Here is a 25,232-nt window from a genome sequence, read left to right as displayed (position 1 = left end):
GGTAAGCACTGTATATATCTAAACAACTATAGAGAGTGATCTTAAGGAACAAAACGCACAAAAGAAACACATGAATTACATAATGACTCATTAGTGCATTGGCAGATGGAGAACATCTGTGTTTCCTTGGCCCACTCCATTCTACATTTAGAAACTCCTCTTTAATTACCATGGCAACACTTGGTTTAGTGGATGATTTTCAGGTGTTATTGTTTTTCAGAAAGGAAGATAAATAAAGACTTACAAGGCTGGTCATGGTCAGCACCCACTTAAACTAGGCTACTGGAGATCTTGTTTGATTCCTCACATCATGAGCAGCCTGAAAGGTGATTAAAAAAAGACTGTGTTATAAGCAGATATAATATAATTCCATAGATGTATTAAGCACCTTTAGATCCGTTGTCTGTCATGTTGGTGTATGTGACAATTAAACAAAATGTTAGTAGGCTTAATAGTATCAAACCGTGTGAAATGGTTTACAAATGTATGGTTTACAAATGTATGCGCGTCAAACTGAAGCCCTGAAGCTTAGACTTGTTGGCAGTGCAGCTCGATTCTCTTCTACAATATGATGTTGAAATGTAAAACCTGCCCAGTGCCCACCTCCTAACCAACGTAGTAAAAGACGTAAGCACGCACACATTGGTGTAGTCTCTCTGTTATCCCTGTGGCAATCTCTGTAGTCCCCTAGAATAATGCAGCCATATGATTGGCCAGGCTGTCAAGCGCGTCATTACTCTATGTCCAATGACTTCTCTGACGTCTTTACGCTCCAGATGTCCCCGACGAGTTTGTGACGTATTACAGCTATTCCCATCTCTTTACCCTCGTCCCCCGGTGGGCTCTTCAGGATGAAACGCCTCCCTCCCTCCACCCATCTGATCCTCTTATCTACAAGCAGGCGGCCAAGATGGATGTTGTGAACCAGGTAGGGCTCTGGGATGAAAATCAGCAATATCAAACATTGTTTTCATTGAATTGAAATATCTGATGAGCCATCGTTTGGCACTCCTGCAGAATGCGCACTTTGACACTGTAGCGGTTTGGGGGAAACAATATACCATCATTATAACAGGGCGCGCTGTAATTGTAAAGCCGCGGACCGTTAGTCTGAAATGCAGTGCTTTTAGTGGTCGTCTCATGTGAACGAATTGCCGTGCACTGACCGCAAAACACCGCAATACCGGCGTGATAGATTGCATGTGGTTTAGCCAATTTTGCACCAGCAGTGGACTGGTGCAGTGGAACGGTTGGCTCATAAATAGACCATGGTCCAAAAGTCCAAAGAATTGGACACGATACTCTGCGCAATGATTATTTTTTGAACGGCATTTCAAAACACGCAGACAAATAGGCCCAACACATCCATGTTATTATTTGAGCTGACATCTATTGGTAGTAGGATATGCAGAGATAATTGCTCTGCACTGCACACAGCCACTGCTATTTAACTAACAGAATCGTTGACTGAATGTGCTGTGAGGGGGTTATTTGTCTCGTAGTCTATCTATTAAGCTTATGTGTTGTGTGCAGGGGAGCCTATGTCAGAGGTGGAAAGGAGAGTGAAAATCAAGAGGAATAGCGACTGACCCTATTTTGTCAATACCGCAATATAAGACGTGGTGCGTCTCTAAATGTAGCAAGGTTTATTATAGGCCTATCAATTTGTTAGGGCCGGCAGACCTACCGGGGGTTAAAAGTAAAATATTGCGAGGTGAATCGATAGGCTATGGCTTCAGCGTGGGGCTCACAGACGGACACACCGCCTTCATTTGCGACTGATGGGGCGCAATCACCCGCACATGGCAAGGGTTTACAAATTATAGCAAAAACTAAGGGCCCACCCCGGTGACTTGAGCTTTTAGTTCTGTCTCAATTCCTAGTAGAGTGCTTGTCAGTCAAGCGTTGGGGAACAGAGAAACGTGTGTGATAAGCAGCTTTGCCTAATTCTAATACTGGCAGTCTATCTCTCCCTCCCTCCCTCCCTCCCTCTCTCGCTCTGTCTCTCCTTCCCTCTCCCTCGTCTCCCCTAAACGATGTGTGCTTTGTCACCCGGCCTGTCGCGCCCCAAGTAAAACAATACAATTACTGTAGCGTACTAGCCTTTTGTGATGACCATGCGAACAAATGACAGCATGAGAAAGATTATCGTATCACCGCTCCCGAAAGATACATTGAAAATAATTGACAGGTGCAAACTGTGGGGTAACAACATATATGCTGACAATTCATGTAGGCGACAGTAGGCATACACACTACAAGCATCCAAACGATTATTCGAGTCTGTCAGATAACCTGTGTCCTGTTGCTTGATTGTGCGCACGGCTTATGATTGTGAGCACTCATTCGAGTGTTTTAATTTGTATAGAATCTAAGCTTTTCGACAAATTCTGAAGACAATGTGGATTTCTGTGTTGATAGTTGGTGGCCACCGGGCAGTTCACCATAATCAAACAGCCTTTGGGATTTATGAAAATCCTACAATGGGTAAGTTACCGTTTTCATACAATGTTTCATTATTTGGTTTATGATGGGAGTGAGTGTGTGAGATGTCAAAGTGCGCGCACGTATCCTTTCTGCGCGCATGCGTGGGTATGGAAGTCCACGGAGAGTATTACGTAGGACTATTGCATGCATAAAATCTCACTGTGATGGTTTCAACCAATACACTTAAAAGCTATAAATGATAGGCCAATATATTATGCTGTAGGTAGGCCCTGTTATAGTCATGTTGTGTCTCTGTACCGTGTCAGAACGTGTCCTTCTGTCACGCAGAGGTCAGAAAAAGCTACGTGAAGCTTTGTGCTCGTGACGACACACAGGCAGCGCAAGGCGGATGACACTGCCCATCCTCCCACTCGTTGCTGCTACTCGGTCACCACCGGCAAGCAGGACTCTTGAAAGCTCGATGTCGTTTCAGTTATACCATGTTACTGTAATTCGATCATGGTAACTGTTCCAAATCTCTGTTCAAATCATCCAGCCCACTGTTTCTGTCTCCTCTCCTGTGGAGTTTGTTGTATAGCCTATCTGATCCACCGTATGGTTCTCGCCTTAACCGTTTGACCTGTAATCTATCTAGTGACCATATTTCATGCATTTAGGTGTAGTTACTATAGTTGCTTCTTTACAAGTTGTGTAGTTGCTCACTCCTAGGGCTAATCACATAGTGTTACCTTTTATTTTTAAATACAATTTCATGTTTTGGAAGTGGCACATAAAGATTAAGTATAGGCCTACACCTAACTTAAACCTGGCCATTGACATTGCTGCAGCATCCCCCTGAAACAGGCACTGTCCACTGTCAGGGGTTCTGAAATGTCAAATCGCAGGTTTTAATTGACCGCTATCCATGGTGCTGAATCTGAATCTCCGCTGTAAGTGCTATTTGCTTACCTTTACAAGTCTGTTTACCTTTACAATTCTTCATGTTACAAAATCACCACAATGCTCTATATTATACATCGCGACTATTTGTTGTATTGTGCTGCAGCATGACAATCTTTGATGGACAATTGATGATGAATCTGTGATAAAGCATTCCACAGGCCGATATCACAAAATGTACTTGGCATGCACATCAATTCATGATCTCTTTTTTCTCTTTATTCAGTAACCTTGTAGGCACAGGGTGACCCCTCTGCCAAAGTGTTTTGTGCCAAGGGCTAGATGTATTCCTCTATGAAGATAGGCTCTCTCAATTCTACAAAGAAGAGTCTCATTGAATCTCACCGAGTCTCCTTCTCAGAATAATGATGTAACGCAGGAATTACTGTAATCATTTGGACAAAATATGAATGTACTGTGTACTATGTACGCAATTTGTAATTAGGAACACCTCTCCAGCACTTTACCACTTCTTTCTCAACTATTTGTAATTACAGCATAAGAACTAGCACACACACACACACAAACACACACACACATGCTGACGATACACAGCTATTACTCACCACTTACTCACACACACTGTCGCTAAACAGAACAATGTATGTCCTCATTGAGGAAGGTAAAAGTAATGACATCGCTTCCTTCCATGTTCCATTTTGACTCACTTTGGTAGAACGCCATGACAATTGGTTGATTGAAAGAATAGGATGAATATATGAGAAGACACATAGACCTACATACACAAAGCAACATCAGGTTATCAGCAGAAGATACCCAAACAATGTTCTACTCTAATTCACAGCAGGGCAGAATAACACAGGGCAGCAGAGACTGAGAGGACAAATCTGACAGCATGACTTTGTCTGTAGTCCTTCCCCGGGGGACTGCTAGTGCTTGAACATCACATTGCTGCTTCTCTGGGTCACATGGTTAACAAACCTCCATGGATGCAGCAGCACACAGGCAGAAGACCAGAGCATTCTACCCATTTACAAGTCACATGTAGCTCCTAGGTTGCATTACATTCATTGACGATAGGTCTAGCTAAAATCTCGGAAACCCGGAACTAAAATCTTGTGTAGTTGCGCCAGAGAAGATAAGTCTCCACAACCCCCTAAACCGAAATTCTCAGCCAACCAACCCCCCCCCCCCCCCCACACCTTCCAAATACGTTCTGGTTCAAATCATTGCTTGAAATCCCGCCCCCACTTTCAGCACCACTGTCACCGAATCCAACTAACCAGTGACGGAAAACCAAAGCACCGGAACTACTGTGACCTTACCATACTATATATTACGTAGTCTATCCACGACAGATTAGCCTACCTATAATCATGCGTCATGTCAGTTCATTCATATGGCAATACAGTACCTGTACAGTACACACACACCTTGCTGTTCCTGATTTTCTGCGTGTGTTAGGGATTTGAAGGTCACATGGGTGTTTTTGGTTTGAATTATTAATCTTCTGAAAGCAGAAGTCCTAGGGTGTTGCCCTCTGTAGTACAGCGAGATAAATGGACTGTCACTATTGCCTAGATTCTTCTAATGTGTAGTACGGAAAATATATGTTTGTGCTTTAGGATCCTCAACCCTGTTTTGTGTTTTTTTGAGAAGGAATCAATGATGAAACATGCCTATGCTATGTGTGTATGTATGTATGTATGTATGTATGTATGTATGTATGTATGTATGTATGTATGTATGTATGTATGTATGTATGTATGTATGTATGTATGTATGTATGTATGTATGTATGTATGTATGTATATGTGTGTGTGTGTGTGTGTGTGTGTGTGTGTGTGTGTGTGTGTGTGTGTGTGTGTGTGTGTGTGTGTGTGTGTGTGTGTGTGTGTGTGTGTGTGAGAGAGAGAGAGAGATGGAGACAGCGAGTGTGTGTATGGGAGAGAGTGTATGTGTATGAGTGTATTAGTGTGTGTGCGTGTGTATGACTCATTGCTGTTGTACTCTCTCTTGGGAGCTGTGTGCTGACGAAGCCTAGTTTTGATGGATGATGGGAGACACATCGAAATCTCCCCAAACAAACTTAAAGCTGTATAGAGAGTGGTTAACCACTGTGTCTACCATAACAACACCCTGCCCCAGGTTATGCTTGTGAAATAGGGTCATTGTGTCTTAACCTGGGATTTACAGTTAACTGCTCAATTTACATATTTGCTTTAGTGATTCACTCAGTGCATCATGTACTGTAAGAACAGTTTTCATACTGTGTGGTCAATACATTGACAGAGCTGGACTTCAGTTGAACTATCCATTGAATTGATAATAATGTATCCCTCAGATCTGTAACACTCTAGCCAGTACAGATGAACAGTTCATCAAATGGCTACCTGGACTATTTGCATTTACTCCCTTTTTTGACACTGCTGCTACTCACTGTTTATTATCTATGTACAGTCACTTTACCCCTACCTATATGTACATATGACCTCAATTACTTAGACTAACCTGAATCCCTGAACATTGATTTGGTATTGGTACCCCCGTATATAGCTTCGTTATTGTTATTTTATTGTGTTATTTTTTTTTTTACTTTGGTTTATTTAGAAAATATTTTCTCGCTCTGCACTGTTGGTTAAGGGCTTGTCAGTAAGCATTTCACTGTAAGGTCTACACCTGTTATATTAGGCGGATGTGAGAAATATAATGTGACTTGATTTGAGTATTCTATTACAGGTGTTGCTCATCAAAGCTGCTGATTGTAGGAGTGTATAGTGTGAGGAGTTTATATGTTAAAGCTTTGCAGACTTATTGCCAGGGCTTTCTGCCCACTCCACTGCCCCTTGCTTAGAGGAGGTGTGATTGGTTGAAGCTGTTAGTTCCATCACACTTTGGGTTCCTGCCAAACTCTGCAGCAGAAATAAGCTTGAGAGCATACATACAGTACTTACATGTTGATGGCTAGACTTGTGGTCCTACAACGTCCATTTATACTCATGTATCAATCAATGTATTGACGTCAGTTATCCATTTACCCACGTTTATTTAGGAATATCTGTGGTTTCAGTCTTGTCTGACTCAGCTATAAAATCTGATGAGCAGGTATTTATAAACGTTGCTGATTTTAACTCAGAGAGTGTGTGTACTCGTGTGTTTTTTTGGGGGGGGTCAAATCAAATCAAATTTTATTAGTCACATGCGCCGAATACAACAGGTGTAGATCTTACAATTAAATGCTTACTTACAAGCCCTTAACCAACAATGCATTTAAATAAAAAAATAAAAAAAATACAAATAAGATTAAGAAATAAACGTAACAAGTAATTAAAGAGCAGCAGTAAAATAACAATAGCGAGACTATAGACAGGGGGGGTACCGGTAGAGAGTCAATGTGCGGGGGCACCGGTTAGTCGAGGTAATTGAGGTAATATATTCATGTAGGTAGAGTTATTGAAGTGACTATGCATAGATGATAACAACAGAGAGTAGCAAGAGTAGTAGTGTATAAGGGGGGGGGGGGGGGCAATGCAAATAGTCTGGGCAGCCATTTGATTAGATGTCCAGGAGTCTTGTGGCTTGGGGGTAGAAGCTGTTTAGAAGCCTCTTGGACCTAGACTTGGCGCTCTGGTATTGCTTGCCGTGCGGTAGCAGAGAGAACAATCTATGATTAGGGTGACTGGAGTCTTTGACAATTTTTAGGGCCTTCCTCTGACACCGCCTGGTATAGAGGCCCTGGATGGCAGGAAGCTTTGCCCCAGTGATGTACTGGGCCGTACGCACTACCCTCTGTAGTGCCTTGCAGTTGGAGGCCGGGCAGTTGCCATACCAGGCAGTGATGCAACCAGTCAGGATGCTCTCGATGGTGCAGCTGAAGAACCTTTTGAGGATCTGAGGACCCATGCCAAATCTTTTCAGTCTCCTGAGGGAGAATAGGTTTTGTCGTGCCCTCTTCACGACTGTCTTGGTGTGCTTGGACCATGTTAGTTTGTTGGTGATGTGGACACCAAGGAACTTGAATCTTTCAACTGTCACGGCTGTCGTAGGAAGGAGCGGACCAAAGTGCAGCATGATTATCGTTCCACATTTTTATTAAACTGTGAAACTATGCAATACATATAAATAAACTGAATAACAAAACAACAAACCGTGACGCAGAGGTGAAACATACACTAACTCAAAGACAATCTCCCACAAACCCAGGTGGGAAAAACACCTACCTCTTACATTTAGACGTTCCGCTAGCGGAACACCTACTCCAATATCCAATGATAGGCGTGGCGCGAATGACAAATTCCTCAAAAATCCCAAAACTTCAATTTTTCAAACATATGACTATTTTACACCATTTTAAAGACAAGACTTATCTAACCACACTGTCCGATTTCAAAAAGGCTTTACAGCGAAAGAAAAACATTAGATTATGTCAGCAGAGTACCCAGCCAGAAATAATCAGACACCCATTTTTCAAGCTAGCATATAATGTCACAAAAAACAAAACCACAGCTAAATGCAGCACTAACCTTTGATGATCTTCATCAGATGACACTCCTAGGACATTATGTTATACAATACATGCATGTTTTGTTCAATCAAGTTCATATTTATATCAAAAACCAGCTTTTTACATTAGCATGTGACGTTCAGAACTAGCATTCCCACCGAACCCTTCCGGTGAATTTACTAAATTACTCACGATAAACGTTCACAAAAAACATAACAATTATTTTAAGAATTATAGATACAGAACTCCTTTATGCAATCGCTATGTCCGATTTTAAAATAGCTTTTCGGTGAAAGCACATTTTGCAATATTCTGAGTAGATAGCCTGGCCATCATGGCTAGCTATTTTGACACCCACCAAGTTTGGTACTCACCAAACTCCGATTTACTATAAGAAAAATTGGATTACCTTTGCTGTTCTTCGTCAGAATGCACTCCCAGGACTTCTACTTCAATAACAAATGTTGGTTTGGTTCCAAATAATCCATAGTTATATCCAAATAGCGGCGTTTTGTTCGTGCGTTCAAGACACTATCCGAAGGGTAAAGAAGGGTGATGCGCCCGGCGCGTTTCGTGACAAAAAAATGCAAAATATTCCATTACCGTACTTCGAAGCATGTCAAACGCTGTTTAAAATCAATTTTTATGCGATTTTTCTCGTAAAAAAGCGATAATATTCCGACCGGGAAACCCTGTTTTCGTTCAAAGACGAAAAAATAAAAACATGGAGTCTTCTCGTGCACGCACCCCCAGTCTCATTGTTCTCAGATCGACCACTATCCAAATGCACTACTGTTTTTCAGCCATGGCTTGCAAAGTCATCATTCCCCGTTCTGGTGCCTTCTGAGAGCCTATGGGAGCGTTAGAAAATGTCACGTTACAGCAGAGATCTCCTGTTTTGTATAGAGATGATCAAGAAGGCCAAGAAATAGTCAGAGAGGGTGCTTCCTGTTTGGAATCTTCTCAGGTTTTGGCCTGCCAAATGAGTTCTGTTATACTCACAGACACCATTCAAACAGTTTTAGAAACTTTGGAGTGTTTTCTATCCAAAGCTAATAATTATATGCATATTCTCATTTCTGGGCAGGAGTAATAATCAGATTAAATCGGGTACGTTTTTTATCCGGCCGTGAAAATACTGCCCCCTATCCATAACAAGTTAAGTATGATCTCCAATTAGAGACAACGAGGACCAGCTGCCTCTAATTGGAGATCATCCCAAACAAACCACAACATAGAAATACAAAACTAGAACATAACAACATAGAAAAACTAAACTAGAAAAAACCCCTGTCACGTGACATCAACCTGCTCCTCTAGAGCCCCATTGATGAGAATGGGGGCGTGCTCGGTCATCTTTTTCCTATAGTCCACAATCATCTCCTTTGTCTTGATCATGTTGAGGGAGAGGTTGTCCTGGCAGCACACAGCCAGCTCTCTCACCTCCTCCCTGTAGGCAGTCCCGTCATTGTCGGTGATCAGGCCTACCACTGTTGTGTCATTGGCAAACTTAATGATGGTGTTGGAGTTGGGCCTGGCTGTGCAGTCATAAGTGAATAGGGAGTACATTTACATTTACGTCATTTAGGAGACACTCTTATCCAGAGCGACTTACAAATTACAGGAGGGGACTGAGTACGCACCCCTGAGGGGACCCTCTGTTGAGGATCAGCGTGGCATATGTGTTGTTACCTACCCTTACCACCTGGGGACGGCCCGTCAGGAAGTCCAGGATCCAGTTGCAGAGGGAGGTGTTCAGTCCCAGGGACCTTAGCTTATTAATGAGCTTTGAGGGCACTATGGTGTTGAATGCTGAGCCGTAGTCAATGAATAGCATTCTCACATAGGTGTTCCTTTTGTCCAGGTGGGAAAGGGCAGTGCAATAGAGATTGCATCATCTGTGGATCTGTTAGGGCGGTAAGCAAATTGGAGTGGGTCTAGGGTTTCTGGGATAATGGTGTTGATGTGAGCCATGACCAACCTTTCAAAGCACTTCATGGCTACAGACGTGAGTGCTATGGGTCGGTAGTCATTTAGGCAGGTTACCTTAGTGTACTTGGGCACATGGACTATGGTGGTCTGCTTGAAACATGTTGGTATTACAGACTCGGACAGGGAGAGGTTGAAAATGCCAGTGAAGATACTTGCCAGTTGGTCAGCGCATGCTCGCAGTACACATCCTGGTCATCCATTTGGCCCTGCGGCCTTGTGAATGTTGACCTTTTTAAAGGTCTTACTCACATCTGCTGCGGACAGCGTGATCACAGTCTTCCGGAACTGCTGGTGCTCTCCTGCATGTTTCAGTGTTATTTGCCTCGAAGCGAGCATAGAAGTAGTTTAGCTCATCTGATAGGCTTGTGTCACTGGGCAGCTCTCTGCTGTGCTTCACTTTGTAGTCTGTAATGGTTTGCAAGCCCTGCCACATCCGACAAGTGTTAGAGCCGGTGTAGTACGATTCGATCTTAGTCCTGTATTGACGCTTTGCCTGTTTGATGGTTTGTCGGAGGGCATAGTGGGATATTATCAGCTTTAATATTGTCAGTTTTAATATTGCAGATAGATTGTGGCTTCCATCAATATAATTGTCTGCATAACTTCCAATCCCCCATATATACAGTACCTATAAGGGCACAAGGCGAGACCCATATGCAGACACAGGAGGCAGATGGTTGAGTTCCGATATTTATTATAACATAAGGGGTAGGCAAAAGGCAGGTCGGGTACAGGCGAGAGTTCATAAACCAGATCAGAGTCCAAACAGTACAGGGCGTTAGACAGTCTCGAGGTCAGGACAGGCAGGGGTTCAGTAACCAGGTCTGAGTCCAAACAGTACAAGGCGTTAGGCAGGCTCGAGGTCAGGGCAGGAAGAATGGTCAGGCAGGCGGATTCTCTGTCAGGACAGGCAAGGGCCCAAACCAAGAGGACTTGGAAAAACAGAGACTGGGAAAAATAGGAGCTAGGAGACAAATGCTGGTTGATTTGGCAAACAAGACGAACTGGCACAGAGTGACAGAAAACACAGGGATAAATACACTGGGGATGATGAACGACACCTGGAGGGGGTGGAGACAAGCACAAGGACAAGTGAAACAGATCAGGGCGTGACAGTACCAGTCAAAAGTTTGGACACACCTACTCATTCAAGGGTTTTTCTTTATTTTCACTATTTTCTACATTGTAGAATACTAGTGAAGACATCAAAACTATGAAATAACATATGGAATCATTTAGTAACCAAAAAAGTGTTAAACAAATCAAAATATTTTAGATTTTATTTTAGATTTTGGATTCTTCAAAGCAGCCACCCTTTGCATTGATGACAGCTTTGCACACTCTTGACATTCTCTCAACCAGCTTCACCTGAAATGCTTTTCCAACAGTCTTGAAGGAGTTCCCACATATGCTGAGCACTTGTTGGCTGCTTTTTCTTCACTCTGTGGTCCAACTCATCCCAAACCATCTCAATTGAGTTGAGGTCGGGTGGTTGTGGAGGCCATGTCAACTGATGCAGCACTCCAGCACGCTCTTTCTTGGTCAAATAGAGCTTACACAGCCTGTAGGTGTGTTGGGTCATTGTCCTGTTGAAAAACAAATGATAGTCCCACGAAGTGCAAACCAGATGGGATGGCGTATCGCTGCAGAATGCTGTGGTAGCCATGCTGGTTAAGTGTGTCTTGAATTCTAAATAAATCACAGACAGTGTCCCCAGCAAAGCACCCTCACACCATCACACCTCCTCCTCCAGGCTTCACGGTGGGAACCACACATGCGGAGATCATCCGTTCACCTACTCTGTGTCTCACAAAGACACGGTAGTTGGAACCCAAAATCTAAAATTTGGACTCATCAGACCAAAGGACAGATTTCCACCGGTCTAATGTCCATTGCTCGTGTTTCTTAGCCCAATCAAGTCTCTCCTTCTTATTGGTGTGCTTTAGTAGTGGTTTCTTTGCAGCAATTTGACCATGAAGGTCTGATTCATTTTTTTTTTGTCATTTTAGCAGACGCTCTTATCCAGAGCGACTTACAGTAGTGAATGCATACATTTCATACATTATTTTTTTTTTCTTCTGTGCATTCACACAATTTCCTCTGAACAGTTGATGTTGGGATGTCTGTTACTTGAACTCTGTGAAACATTTATTTTGGCCTGCAATTTCTGAGGTTGGTAACTCTAATGAACTTACCCTCTGCAGCAGAGTTAACTCTGGGTCTTCCTTTCCTGTGGTGGTCATCATGAGAGCCAGTTTAATCATAGTGCTTGATGGTTTCTGCGAATGCACTTGAAGAAAGTTTTGACATTTTCCGGATTGACTGACCTTCATGTCTTAAAGTAATGATAGACTGTCATTTCTCTTTGCTTATTTGAGCTGTTCTTGCCATAATATGGACTTGGTCTTTTACCAAATAGGGCTATCTACTGTATATCACCCCTACCTTGTCACAACGTAACTGATTGGCTCAAACACATTGAGAAGGAAAGAAATTAGACAAATGAACTTTTAACAAGGCACACCTGTTAATTTAAATGTATTCAACGTGACTACCTCATGAAGTTGGTTGAGAGAATGCCAAGAGTGTGCAAAGCTGTCATCAAGATAAAGGGTGGCTACTTTGAAGAATCTCAAATATAAAATATATTTTGATTTGTTTAACACTTTTTTGGTTACTAAATAATTCCATGTGTTATTTCATAGCTATGATGTCTTCACTATTTTTCTACAATGTAGAAAACAGTAAAAATAAAGAAAAACCCTTAAATGAGTACTATAGGTGTGTCCAACATTTTGACTGGTACTGTATACATTTCTTTAAAATATATTTCCCTTTATTATTTTCCTCTAACCCTACCACCCCTCTCCTAATTGGAGTAAACTAATGGACAACAATTCTTAGGCTTCTACTTCCAGCTTATACATACTGTATACATTTTACGGACACAGTATATTTTACAATAGTTATCTTTTGTTTGTTTTAAGTCCCATCCTACAACTACCCTCAACCCCTCCCATCTATCTCTGAAGACCATCCAGTTTTGATTGACCCCAAGCGTACTTCCAAAGTTGTGGCAAAATGGCTTAAGGACAACAAAGTCAAGGTATTGGAGTGGCCATCACAAAGCCTGACCTCAATCCTATAGAAAATTTGTGGGCAGAACTGAAAAAACATGTGCGAGCAAGGAGGCCACAAACCGGACTCAGTTGCACCAGCTCTGTCAGGAGGAATGGGCCAAAATTCACCCAACTTATTGTGGGAAGCTTGTGGAAGGCTACCCAAAACGTTTGACCCGAGTTAAACAATTTAAAGGCAATGCTACCAAATACTAATTGAGTGTATGTAAACTTCTGACCCACTGGGAATGTGGTGAAAGAAATAAAAGCTGAAATAAATCATTCTCTCTACTATTATTCTGACATTTCACATTCTTAAAATAAAGTGGTGATCTTAACTGGCCTAAGACGGGGCATTTTTACGAGGATTAAATGTCAGGAATTGTGAAAAACTGAGTTTAAATGTATTTGGCTAAGGTGTATGTCAACTTCCGACTTCAACTGTATGTTTAACTGTGTTGTTTCACAAAAGTTCTGAACGTACAGTATATACATTTTACGGACGCAGTATACTTTACGTTAGTTATCTTGTTATTTTTAGTCCCACCCTTCAGCTCCACTCATCCCCTCCCATCTTTCTCTGAACATCATCCAGTTTTGATTTCTATTTGCTAAATATATTTCAACTGTGCTGTTATGTTGAACCTTTCTATTTTTATAAAAAAATTTACCCCCTTTTTCTCCCCAATTTCGTGATATCCAATTACTGTCACGATTGTCGTAAGGAGTGGACCAAAACACAGTGGGAATATGTATAGTCATCTTCTTTTTTATTTGAAGAAGGAAAAACAAAATAAACACGTATACAAAAATAAACGAGTCCAAACAGTCCCGTCAGGTGCAACAAACACTAAACCAGGAAATAACTACCCACAAACCCCCATAGAACAAACACCCCTATAAATAGGACCTTCAATCAGAGGCAACGAGAAGCAGCTGCCTCCAATTGAAGGTCAACCCAATAAACACCAAATAGACCAACTAGAAATAACATAGAAATACACAAACATAGAACATAACCCAAACAACCCCGAAACACCCTAAACAAACACCCCCTGCCACGCCCTGACCAAACTACAATAACAAACAGCCACTTTACTGGTCAGGACGTGACAGTACCCCCCCCAAAGGTGCAGACCCCGGATGCACATTAAACACAAAAATCAAATAAAAAATAAACCCCAACACAAAAATAATCCCCTAACTAAAGGGAGGAGAGGGTGGCCACCGTCACCGACGGTTCTTGTGCTACACCCCCCCTCCCCAACCTCCTACTACGGAGGTGGCTCAGGCTCCGGCCTTACTCCCCAACCTAACCTGTCCACCCCCGCTAACTGCTTATTATCATTTACCCCTCCCGAAGTCTCTGGACTAAGGCGCATCGCTGGAGACCTCAGGCTGATGTGTGTCGCTGGAGACCTCGGGCTGATGCGCGTCGCTGGAGACCTCGGGCTGATGCGCGTCGCTGGAGACCTCGGGCTGATGTGCGTCGCTGGGAGCTCCGGACTGGAGGGCCGACTCTGGGAGCTCCGGACTGGAGGGCCGACTCTGGGAGCTCCGGACTGGAGGGCCGAATCTGGGAGCTCCGGACTGGAGGGCCGTCTCTGGGAGCTCCGGACTGGAGGGCCGTCTCTGGGAGCTCCGGACTGGAGGGCCGTCTCTGGGAGCTCCGGACTGGAGGGCCGTCTCTGGGAGCTCCGGACTGGAGGGCCGTCTCTGGGAGCTCCGGACTGGAGGGCCGTCTCTGGGAGCTCCGGACTGGAGGGCCGTCATTGGGAGCTCCGGACTGGAGGGCCGTCTCTGGGAGCTCCGGTCTGGAGGGCCGTCTCTGGGAGCTCCGGACTGGAGGGCCGTCTCTGGGAGCTCCGGACTGGAGGGCCGTCTCTGGGAGCTCCGGACTGGAGGGCCGTCTCTGCTGGCTCCGGACTGTGGGCCGTCTCTGCTGGCTCCGGACTGTGGGCCGTCTCTGCTGGCTCCGGACTGTGGGCCTTCTCTGCTGGCTCCGGACTGTGGGCCATCTCTGCTGGCTCCGGACTGTGGGCCGTCTCTGCTGGCTCCGGACTGTGGGCCGTCTCTGCTGGCTCCGGACTGTGGGCCGTCTCTGCTGGCTCCGGACTGTGGGCCGTCCCTGCTGGCTCCGGACTGTGGGCCGTCTCTGCTGGCTCCGGACTGTGGGCCGTCTCTGCAGGCTCCGGACTGTGGGCCGTCTCTGCATGCTTCGGACTGTGGGCCGTCTCTGCAGGCTCCGAACTGTGGGCCATCTCTAGACGGGGCACTGACGCCGGAAGCTCCGGACGGGGCACTGTCGCCAGAAGCTCTGGACGGGGAACTGTCGCCAGAAGCTCTGGACGGGGAACTGTCACCGGGAGCTCTGGACGGGGAACTGTCACCGGAAGCTCTGGACGGGGAACTGTCACCGGAAGCTCTGGACGGGGAACGGTCACCGGAAGCTCTGGACGGGGAACTGTCACCGGAAGCTCTGGACGGGAAACTGTCGTCGGAAGCTCTGGATGGGGAACTGTCATCGGAAGCTCTGGACGGGGACTGCGCACTGAAGGCCTGATGCATGGGACTGGCTTAGGAGGCGCCAGACGAGGGACACGCACCACAGGGCTAGTGCGAGGAGCAGGAGCAGGACGAACTGGACTGGGCTGACGCACTGGAGGCCTGGTGCGTGGGGCTGGTACTGGAGGTACCAGACTGGAGACATGCACCCCAAGGCTAGTGCGAGGAGCGGGAACAGGACGTACTGGACTGGGCTGACGCACTGGAGGCCTGGTGCGTGGTGCTGGCTTTGGAGGCGCCAGACTGGAAACACGCACCTCAAGGCTAGTGCGAGGAGCGGGAACTGGATACACTAGGTCATTAGTAGGCACCGGCGGTCTGGAGCGCACCGCCTGCACAACCCATCCTGGCTGGATGGTAACAGTAGCCCTGCACGAGCGGAGTGCTGGCACAGGGCGAACTGGGCTGTGCAGAGGCCTGATGGCTGCCGTGCGTAGAGCAGGCGTAGGGTAGCCTGGGCCTAGGAGGCGCATTGGTGGCCAGATGTGCTGTGCAGGCATACTCCTACCCGGCTGGATGCCCACTCTAGCACGGCACTTGCGAGGGGCTGGGATCGCTCGCACCGGACCGTGCGTGCGCATGGGCGAGATCGTGCGCACTTCCGCATACACCGGTGCTCTCATGATCCGTTGCTCCCCATAATAAGCACGGGGAGTTGGCTTAGGTCTATTACCTGACCTAGCCACTCTCCCCGTGTGCCCCCCCAAAACATTTCTTGGGGCTGCCTCTCGCACTTGCCAATCGGCGTGTATAACACCTCGTAATGGCGCCTTTCCGCCTTGGCTGCCTCCAGCTCCTCCTTAGGGCGCTGGTACTCCCCAGCCTGGTGCCAAGGTCCTGCCCTGTCCAGGATCTCCTCCCATGTCCATGAATCCTTATATTCCTCCTGCTGCTCCTTCCTCCGCTGCTTGGTCCGTTTGTGGTGGGTAGTTCTGTCACGATTGTCGTAAGGAGTGGACCAAAACGCAGCGGGAAAATGTATACTCATCTTCTTTTTTATTTGAAGAAGGAAAAACAAAATAAACACGCATACAAAAATAAACGAGTCCAAACAGTCCCGTCAGGTGCAACAAACACTAAACCAGGAAACAACTACCCACAAACCCCCATAGAACAAACACCCCTATAAATAGGACCTTCAATCAGAGGCAACGAGAAGCAGCTGCCTCCAATTGAAGGTCAACCCAATAAACACCAAATAGACCAACTAGAAATAACATAGAAATACACAAACATAGAACATAACCCAAACAACCCCGAAACACCCTAAACAAACACCCCCTGACCAAACTACAATAACAAACAGAACCTTTACTGGTCAGGACGTGACAATTACGATCTTGTCTTATCTTTGCAACTCCCCAAAGGACTAGGGAGAGGCCAAGGTCGAGTCATGCGTCCTGCGATACATGACTTGCCAAATCACGCTTCTTAACACCCACTCACTTAACCCGGAAGCTGCACCAATGTGTATGAGGAAACACTGTTCATCCCCCCGGCCAAAGCCTCTCCTAACCCGGACAACTAACCCGGATCGAACCCCAGGCTGTAGTGACGCCGCAACACTGCTAAGCAGTGCCTTAGACCGCTGCGCCACTCGGGAGGCCCAGTTCTGAACCTTTCTTTTTTCATAGTTTCTACAGATTGTAAATTAAAGATAAACATTTTTGCTGAAAGTGTTATTATAATATTGATCGATTGACTATTACTTTTCAAATCACCCAGCAGTGCTAATTTCAGAGTTATGTTGCATTTCTTCATCCATTCCTGAACCTGCAACCAAAAACAAGCTGCATTTGGACAGCACCAAAACAAATGATCTAATGAGTCTGTCTCTTCATAGCAAAATCTGCAGAGCTGGGATGGTTGTATCCCCCATATATATAACATTATATTGGTTGCAAGAATTTTGTATAATCATTTAAATGTAAAAACTCTTACGTTTTGAATACAGTGTCGTTGTGTGTATCAGTTCATAAAACCATATGCCATGGAATCGGTACATTGAAAATCTCTACCCAACTTTTTTGCAATCTATATGGCACAGCTGTACATATTTTGGTCCTTAAATGAAACTGGTATACTTTTTTATTTATCACAATTTTCTTTCATTTTGAGTAGAGTAGACATTTCCATATATTTTGGTTTGCTGCATGTGTGACATACTCGTATTTGTTTTATGCATGTGTGCGTGTGTTTGTGCATGTTTGAATAGTGGTAGTGAATTTATGTGAGCGCACTGCAACATGTCAGTGGAAACCTCCCTGTGCCCACTCCACCCTCTATGCTCTATGTTGCCAATAGCGTTACCATAGTATCTGACACTGTGTGCAGCCTGCCTCTCCGTCTCTCTTTCTTTAACATCTTTCCATTCATTCCTTTGCCCTTTTTTTAACCTCAACCTCTTGTTAGTGAAACCATAGTCAAATTGGTAACACTTAACATTAAGGTGTATGGTATAAAGGATTTATAAAGGCTTTACAAGTAGTTACATTAAACACATAACATATTGGTTGAATTTTTGCGCTGCACCGGCAATAATAACAGCAATAACAGTGTGGTAATGCTTGTTGCAACCAGTAAATCAGTGTGAACAGACAAAGCATCTTAATTAACCAGGCCAAGAAGTTCTTGTTTGTTGCAGATCAAGGAAAATGATGATCATCTATGTTACTGTGTATGCTAGACTACAATCTTACAAGAGGATCATTTGGCAAACGTTGTAAATTTAGAGTAACTATGTTGAAGGATGTGGGAGAGCTAAGTATCCTGGTGCTAGATCTGCATTTTCCTCATACAAAACGTAGCATCGTCTCCCCTCACAGTCCTCTACAATCATTATTAAAACCTGTTGATAAGGAGAGGAAGTGGAGGAGGTGTGACTGTGTTAGTGCTGTAGATAAAAATGAGACAAGGAAATAAGTTATGTGAACCATCTGTACAGTTTTTCATCAATAGAGGAGTGTGGATGAATCTGTGTGTATTCGAAGGCTCGATGAAGCCATGTTGAAATATATTCTGAGTATTTACAGCAATGTATTCCAGAGTATGAGAGCAGGTTGGTATACAGATATGTGCATTTGTCCGTGTGTGTGTATTTTTGCAGCTGCGCACACATGCGTCCATGACTGTGTGTGAGTGTGTGTGTACAGTAGCCCTGTGCAGCGTCCTTTAGTGACAGATGGAGGAGCACCTCCGTCAGATTAATAGCCGTATTTTCCATCCAATCGGATCTGGCCTGCAGGGAAGGGAGGGTGTGGTAAAAATAGCTGGCTTTCTAATCTCCTATGTGTGAGAGTGTGTCTATGTGCACGCTCGTGTTTGTAAGAGAGTAGATAAGCGTTCACTTGCACAAGCGCTGGGTTACATTACTTTAGTACTGTAGTAATGTAGCCTGATACATAGAGTAGATCATAACTTATTTGGTACAAAAGATAGTACATCCATATCAACCAAACATGTATTTTCTTAATACCTCAAGTGCACAACTTTAGGTGTCGGAGTAACCATGGCAACAGGTGTAGCTCTGTAACCTGGCGATATAGCTACATTGATTTGCACTCTGGGTGCCTTTGTCGACAGCCTGCTGTGATTGGTGGAACATTGGAGTGCAGAAGACACAGCAGGTGGTGAAACCTCAGTGTCAGCTTCTTCAGTAACAGTAGACCTTTAGCGGGGGTTGCCATTATACTGCATGGACTTTCCTTTCATCAACACCTATTTCAGACCAAACTCAATCTCCAAAGAATCATTCCAGTATTAGTGCAATTTAATACATGTATTTTGCTTCTCCCAACATGTCTCATTCTTACAACCCTATTCTTTCCCATTCCTTTGATCTCACTACTACTGTAAATTGTTCGGCCCCTTCTCTTTCACTTCCCTTTTACTTCGACGTCCTGTCTCTAACTCTTGTCATCTTCTCTTCCCCCCTCTGTATCTTTCAGATCTTTGCTATCTTTGCTTTCTCGACATGCGGCAGCTACTCTGGCATGTTCAAGATGAGTGTGGAGTGTAAAAACCGGTCAGAGAGTGACCTGAGCATTGAGGTGGAGTTTGAGTATCCATTCAGGTCAGTATGCCTAAATCAGTCACACGTAGCCCCCTGAACACGCACAAATATGGTTTGTCTGTCATTTTTACAGTACCACTGGGCTGCAAACGTCACGGATGGAATATTAATCTATATTAAACTACACTGCTCAAAAAAATAAAGGGAACACTTAAACAACACAATGTAACTCCAAGTCAATCACACTTCTGTGAAATCAAACTGTCCACTTAGGAAGCAACACTGATTGACAATAAATTTCACATGCAGTTGTGCAAATGGAATAGACAACAGGTGGAAATTATAGGCAATTAGCAAGACACCCCCAATAAAGGAGTGGTTCTGCAGGTGGGGACCACAGACCACTTCTCAGTTCCTATGCTTCCTGGCTGATGTTTTGGTCACTTTTGAATGCTTGCGGTGCTTTCACTCAGTGGTAGCATGAGACGGAGTCTACAACCCACACAAGTGGCTCAGGTAGTGCAGCTCATCCAGGATGGCACATCAATGCGAGCTGTGGCAAGAAGGTTTGCTGTGTCTGTCAGCGTAGTGTCCAGAGCATGGAGGTGCTACCAGGAGACAGGCCAGTACATCAGGAGACGTGGAGGAGGCCGTAGGAGGGCAACAACCCAGCAGCAGGACCGCTACCTCCGCCTTTGTGCAAGGAGGAGCAGGAGAAGCACTGCCAGAACCCTGCAAAATGACCTCCAGCAGGCCACAAATGTGCATGTGTCTGCTCAAACGGTCAGAAACAGACTCCATGAGGGTGGTATGAGGGCCCGACGTCCACAGGTGGGGTTTGTGCTTACAGCCCAACACCGTGCAGGACGTTTGGCATTTTCCAGAGAACACCAAGATTGGCAAATTCGCCACTGGCGCCCTGTGCTCTTCACAGATGAAAGCAGGTTCACACTGAGCACATGTGACAGACGTGACAGAGTCTGGAGACGCCGTGGAGAACGTTCTGCTGCCTGCAACATCCTCCAGCATGACCGGTTTGGCGGTGGGTCAGTCATGGTGTGAGGTGGCATTTCTTTGGGGGGCCGCACAGCCCTCCATGTGCTCGCCAGAGGTAGCCTGACTTCCATTAGGTATCGAGATGAGATCCTCAGACCCTTTCTGAGACCATATGCTTGTGCGGTTGGCCCTGGGTTCCTCCTAATGCAAGACAATGCTAGACCTCATGTGGCTGGAGTGTGTCAGCAGTTCCTGCAAGAAGAAGGCATTGATGCTATGGACTGGCACGCCCGTTCCCCAGACCTGAATCCAATTGAGCACATCTGGGACATCATGTCTCGCTCCATCCACCAACGCCACGTTGCACAACAGACTGTCTAGGAGTTGGCGGATGCTTTAGTCCAGGTCTGGGAGGAGATCCCTCAGGAGACCATCCGCCACCTCATCAGGAGCATGCCCAGGCATTGTAGGGAGGTCATACAGGCACGTGGAGGCCACACACACTACTGAGCCTCATTTTGACTTGTTTTAAGGACATTACATCAAAGTTGGATCAGCCTGTAGTGTGGTTTTCCACTTTAAGTTTGAGTGTGACTCCAAATCCAGACCTCCATGGGTTGATAAATTCGATTTCCATTGATTATTTTTGTGTGATTTTGTTGTCAGCACATTCAACTATGTAAAGAAAAAAGTATTTAATAAGATTATTTCTTTCATTCAGATCTAGGATGTGTTGTTTAAGTGTTTCCTTTATTTTTTTGAGCAGTATATATTAACCCAATATGACGTCTCTCTTCGTCTCTCTCTCTCTCTCTCTCTCTCTCTCTCTCTCTCTGATTCCCATCTTCTCTGTCTTTCTCGGTCCCTTGTCCTTACCAGGCTACATCAGGTGTACTTCGATGCCCCAACCTGTAAGGGGGAAAGCCCTGAGCGTCTGTTCCTGATAGGAGACTACTCCTCCTCAGCTGAGTTCTTTGTCACCGTCGGGGTCTTCTCCTTCCTCTACTCCATGGCAGCCCTTTCTGTGTACGTTTTCATTCTGGAGAAATACCGTCAAGGCTGCAAGGGAGCCCAGATTGTGAGTTTGTCTTTCGATCTTCTTGTATCTAGTAGGCATCTTCCATACCATATTCCACTACCTCTGCTACTATTATTAATATCCTAGTAATGATAATGATGTTAATGCTGATGACAATGATGAGATTGATTACGTTTCTGTTGAGGATTTGAGATTGATGATGATGTATGTTGCTAATGATTTATAACTTGATGCTCCTCAGGACTTCGTTGTGACGTCTGTGTTCACCTTCTTCTGGCTGGTGGCTTCTTCTGCCTGGGCTAAAGGTTTGTCGGATGTGAAGGCAGCCACCGACCCAGACAAGGTCCTCTTACTGATCGAGGCATGCGACGAACCGGAGAACCGCTGCCGTGAAGTCCACGACCCTGTCGTCTCTGGTCTCAACACATCTGTGGTAAGTTTTTCAGGAATGGTGTATTTAGTAAAAGTGTTGACTGCTGAGGATATGACAGAAAAAACCTGTACTACAACATATTGACTTCTTCTTCTTCTTTTTTCAATTCATCCCCCAGGCGTTTGGCTTCCTGAACCTGATCCTGTGGGGAGGAAACCTGTGGTTTGTGTTCAAAGAGACCGGCTGGATGGCAGCCTTCGGAGGCACGTATGCACCTTCCCAGGAGAAGGCGCCTGCTCCAGAGTCCTTTGGCCAGGAAGGCTATGGGCAAGAGGGCTATGCACAGCAGGGGGACGCCTATGCCGGCACCCAGGGAGGCTACCAGCCTGACTATGGCCAGGGCGGCTACACCGAGGGAGGAGGAGACTATCAGCAGGGGGGATACGAACAGCAGCCCACCTCCTTCGCCAATCAGATGTGAGCTGGTCCACCCTACAGCATCTGGAAGCTGGTGAGTGTCAGTACATATGTTGGAGCAACACTGAGAATACCGAGGTAAACGACTGAGAAATACTGTATTAATGTTACTCTTCCTAAGGGAATACAGACTATGTGGCTTTATGTATACATTAGTTGTAATTTATTTCTCTCTCTCTCTCTCTCTCGCTCTCTCTCTCTCTCTCTCTCGCTCTCTCTCGCTCTCTCCAGGGCCACCCTGTGATTTAGGTGTGTGGTGCCTGACCACCATCCACAATTCCATACTCCTCTGTTTGTCTGTTTGTGCATCTATGAGTTGACAAGAGGAGGGAGGGATGGAAGAAGGTGAGGTTTTGGGAGGGGAATTTAGCAACACCGTGTCCGTTTGGGTTATTTTGGTGAGGGGGAAATGGGTCCTTACAGTAACATGCTGTTTCTTCTGTTGATGTATTTAACTGTAGAAGACAACAGGGGGTTTTCCATTTGATCATGTGAGGAAAAACTTGAATACAATATTAAAAAAAACCCACTAAGATCAATCTTATAAGGGAATAACATTTAAATGGACAATAATGGTAGTAGTATTTAACTTGGGAGAATGTATTTGTCTGTGCTGTGTAAATATCAACAAATTAATATATTCATATATGTACACAGTTGAATAATTGTGCACTCCATATTAGTTGTTATACAACAAATGTAGAGCACAGAGTTATTCAATTGTATTTACTTCAGTTCTGTTTAGGTCACATAGTTCAACCCTCATAGTGCTCTAATATTTATGTTGTGTGTTTATTTTATTTCTCCATATTCGTTTTTATTTCTCATTTTGATGTTTTTGTTTATCCATTTTCAGAATAGAGTTACCTCTTTTCTATTTTCTCATTGTGCTTTTTTATTTGTTCAACATTACTGAGCGAGTTTGTGATTGTGACAGCAGTGGAGAGTTGTTAGCAGTGATTTATGTGTTTAACATAGGTTACGTTCATTACAACTTGTGTTCATTGCCATTTATGTTTTTCCATCGAAATATTACTCAAGCAATGATTAAGCTATGTTTGTTCCAGAGAATCTCTTAAAAGCTGAAATGTAAAAAGTCAGAAATGCATCTAGGATAATGAAAAAGTAGTTAGCATGGTAGCACTTGGTATTTTGCTAATATTATGCTGTTGCTAAAAACTGCTGTACGTAGTGTTCTATCAACACTCTTATTTAGAGATGAGTTTAGGTTGTGAATCAGGGAAGCCAACTGATGTCGAGGGGCATCGTTTTTTTATTTCTTTGGATTGTAAATGTAGTTTAGAAATCGGCATCTGAAAAATTTGGTCCAGAACCATTCCTATTTTTATGAAGTCTTGGGATGAGTCATCAGACAGAGTTAGTCATCATGTTTAATCACCATTTCTAATGCTCGTCTGATCATAATGCATGCAAATATTTACACAGAACTAAATCAGTATGGCACAATTTGCGCCGTTTTCAAGACCATACACAAGCCATAGGAAATAGCTACAGTACTTTTAACATATTAATATAGCCAACTGAGGTGTTCTGAACAATATCTTATTTCCATGTAAAAACATAAATCCTGCATCCCCCACCCCCACAACACCCGTTTACTCTCAAAACAAAGGAGGTTTTGCATGTCTGACTCTTGGACTAAAAGCAGCCTGGAACAAAAGTGAAGGGGGAAAGGCAAGTGGCCTTTCCCCCTAACCCTAACCCTAACCCTGTTAGAGCATATTACGTAATATGATGTATGTTTGGCTCATCATAAGGTGACAGCACAGAGCAGCTCCGATATATTTCACACAAATCACACAGAGTACATGTGCTACAATAATCAGGTTGGCTTACCCGCTGTACTGCCAATCCTCTGTTTGGGTAGAAGAAAAACTGTTTTGCCAAATGGTGACAGGACAGGTGTGTATTGAGCGATAGATTTTGCTTCCATAGTTATCATCACAATGGAAACTGATATTGTTTTTCATTCATATTATTCCTTTATGCAGTTTTGGATTAATTCATTTTTGTATAATTTTTTTTTTTATCAGGCTGTGTAGAGACACCTGACTTTCTATCTCTCTCTTTCCCTCGCTCTCTCTTTTTCTCTCTCTCTGTAGTTCTTATAAATATGCTCAATGAAGTACATATACTCTGTTGTTAGTGGTGAATGATGTCTTGTGATACTCTTTACGCCTTTGGATAGTGCTGTGTTTATTGTGTATGATGTATTCTTATTAGTATTTATGATAATGACTATGACAATATATCCATTCTATTCTTATTCTATGGAATCCATGTGAAACAAAATCAAATAAACTTGAAATTATTCTGTTGAAGGTTAAATGTCTTGTCTATGTCTCTAATCTTAGCGATCATATGTATTGTTTATGCTGTACTATGTTTATTTTTTATTCATTTTTATATAACCTTTATTTAACTAGGCAAGTCAGTTAAGAACAAATTCCTTTCGACAATGACAGCCTACCAAAAGGCAAAACGCCTCCTGTGGGGACGCGGCTGGGATTAAAAAATGAACTATATATATAAATGTAGGACAAAACACACATCACGACAAGAGAGACAACACAACGCTACATAAAGAGAGACCTTAGAAAACAACATAGCACGGCAGCAACACATGACAACACAGCATGGTAGCAACACAACATGACAACAACATGGTAGCAACACAACATGGTAGCAGCACAAAACATGGTACAAACATTATTGGGCACAGACAGCACAAAAGGCAAGAAGGTAGAGACAACAGTACATCACGCAAAGCAGCCACAACTGTCAGT

At 44.3% G+C, this 25,232-nt stretch overlaps 1 protein-coding gene across 1 annotated transcript; it reads left to right on the top strand.

Annotated features, from left to right (window-relative positions):
• The first annotated feature begins 808 nt into the window (after positions 1-808).
• LOC115168068 (synaptophysin) lies at positions 809-24,774 on the top strand. The gene is made up of 7 exons (XM_029722953.1): positions 809-928; positions 2,422-2,487; positions 19,476-19,600; positions 21,416-21,614; positions 21,817-22,008; positions 22,127-22,459; positions 22,657-24,774. Exons 1-6 carry the CDS (start codon positions 911-913, stop codon positions 22,427-22,429), a joined length of 903 nt encoding a protein of 300 aa, XP_029578813.1. The 5' UTR covers positions 809-910; the 3' UTR covers positions 22,430-22,459; positions 22,657-24,774.
• Positions 24,775-25,232: the final 458 nt, after the last annotated feature.

Source organism: Salmo trutta, chromosome 30, assembly GCF_901001165.1.
Source record: "Salmo trutta chromosome 30, fSalTru1.1, whole genome shotgun sequence".
NCBI classification, from domain to species: Eukaryota; Metazoa; Chordata; class Actinopteri; order Salmoniformes; family Salmonidae; genus Salmo; species Salmo trutta.
Note: the sequence above shows the minus strand (reverse complement) of the source record. Positions and strands in the feature narration are given on the sequence as shown.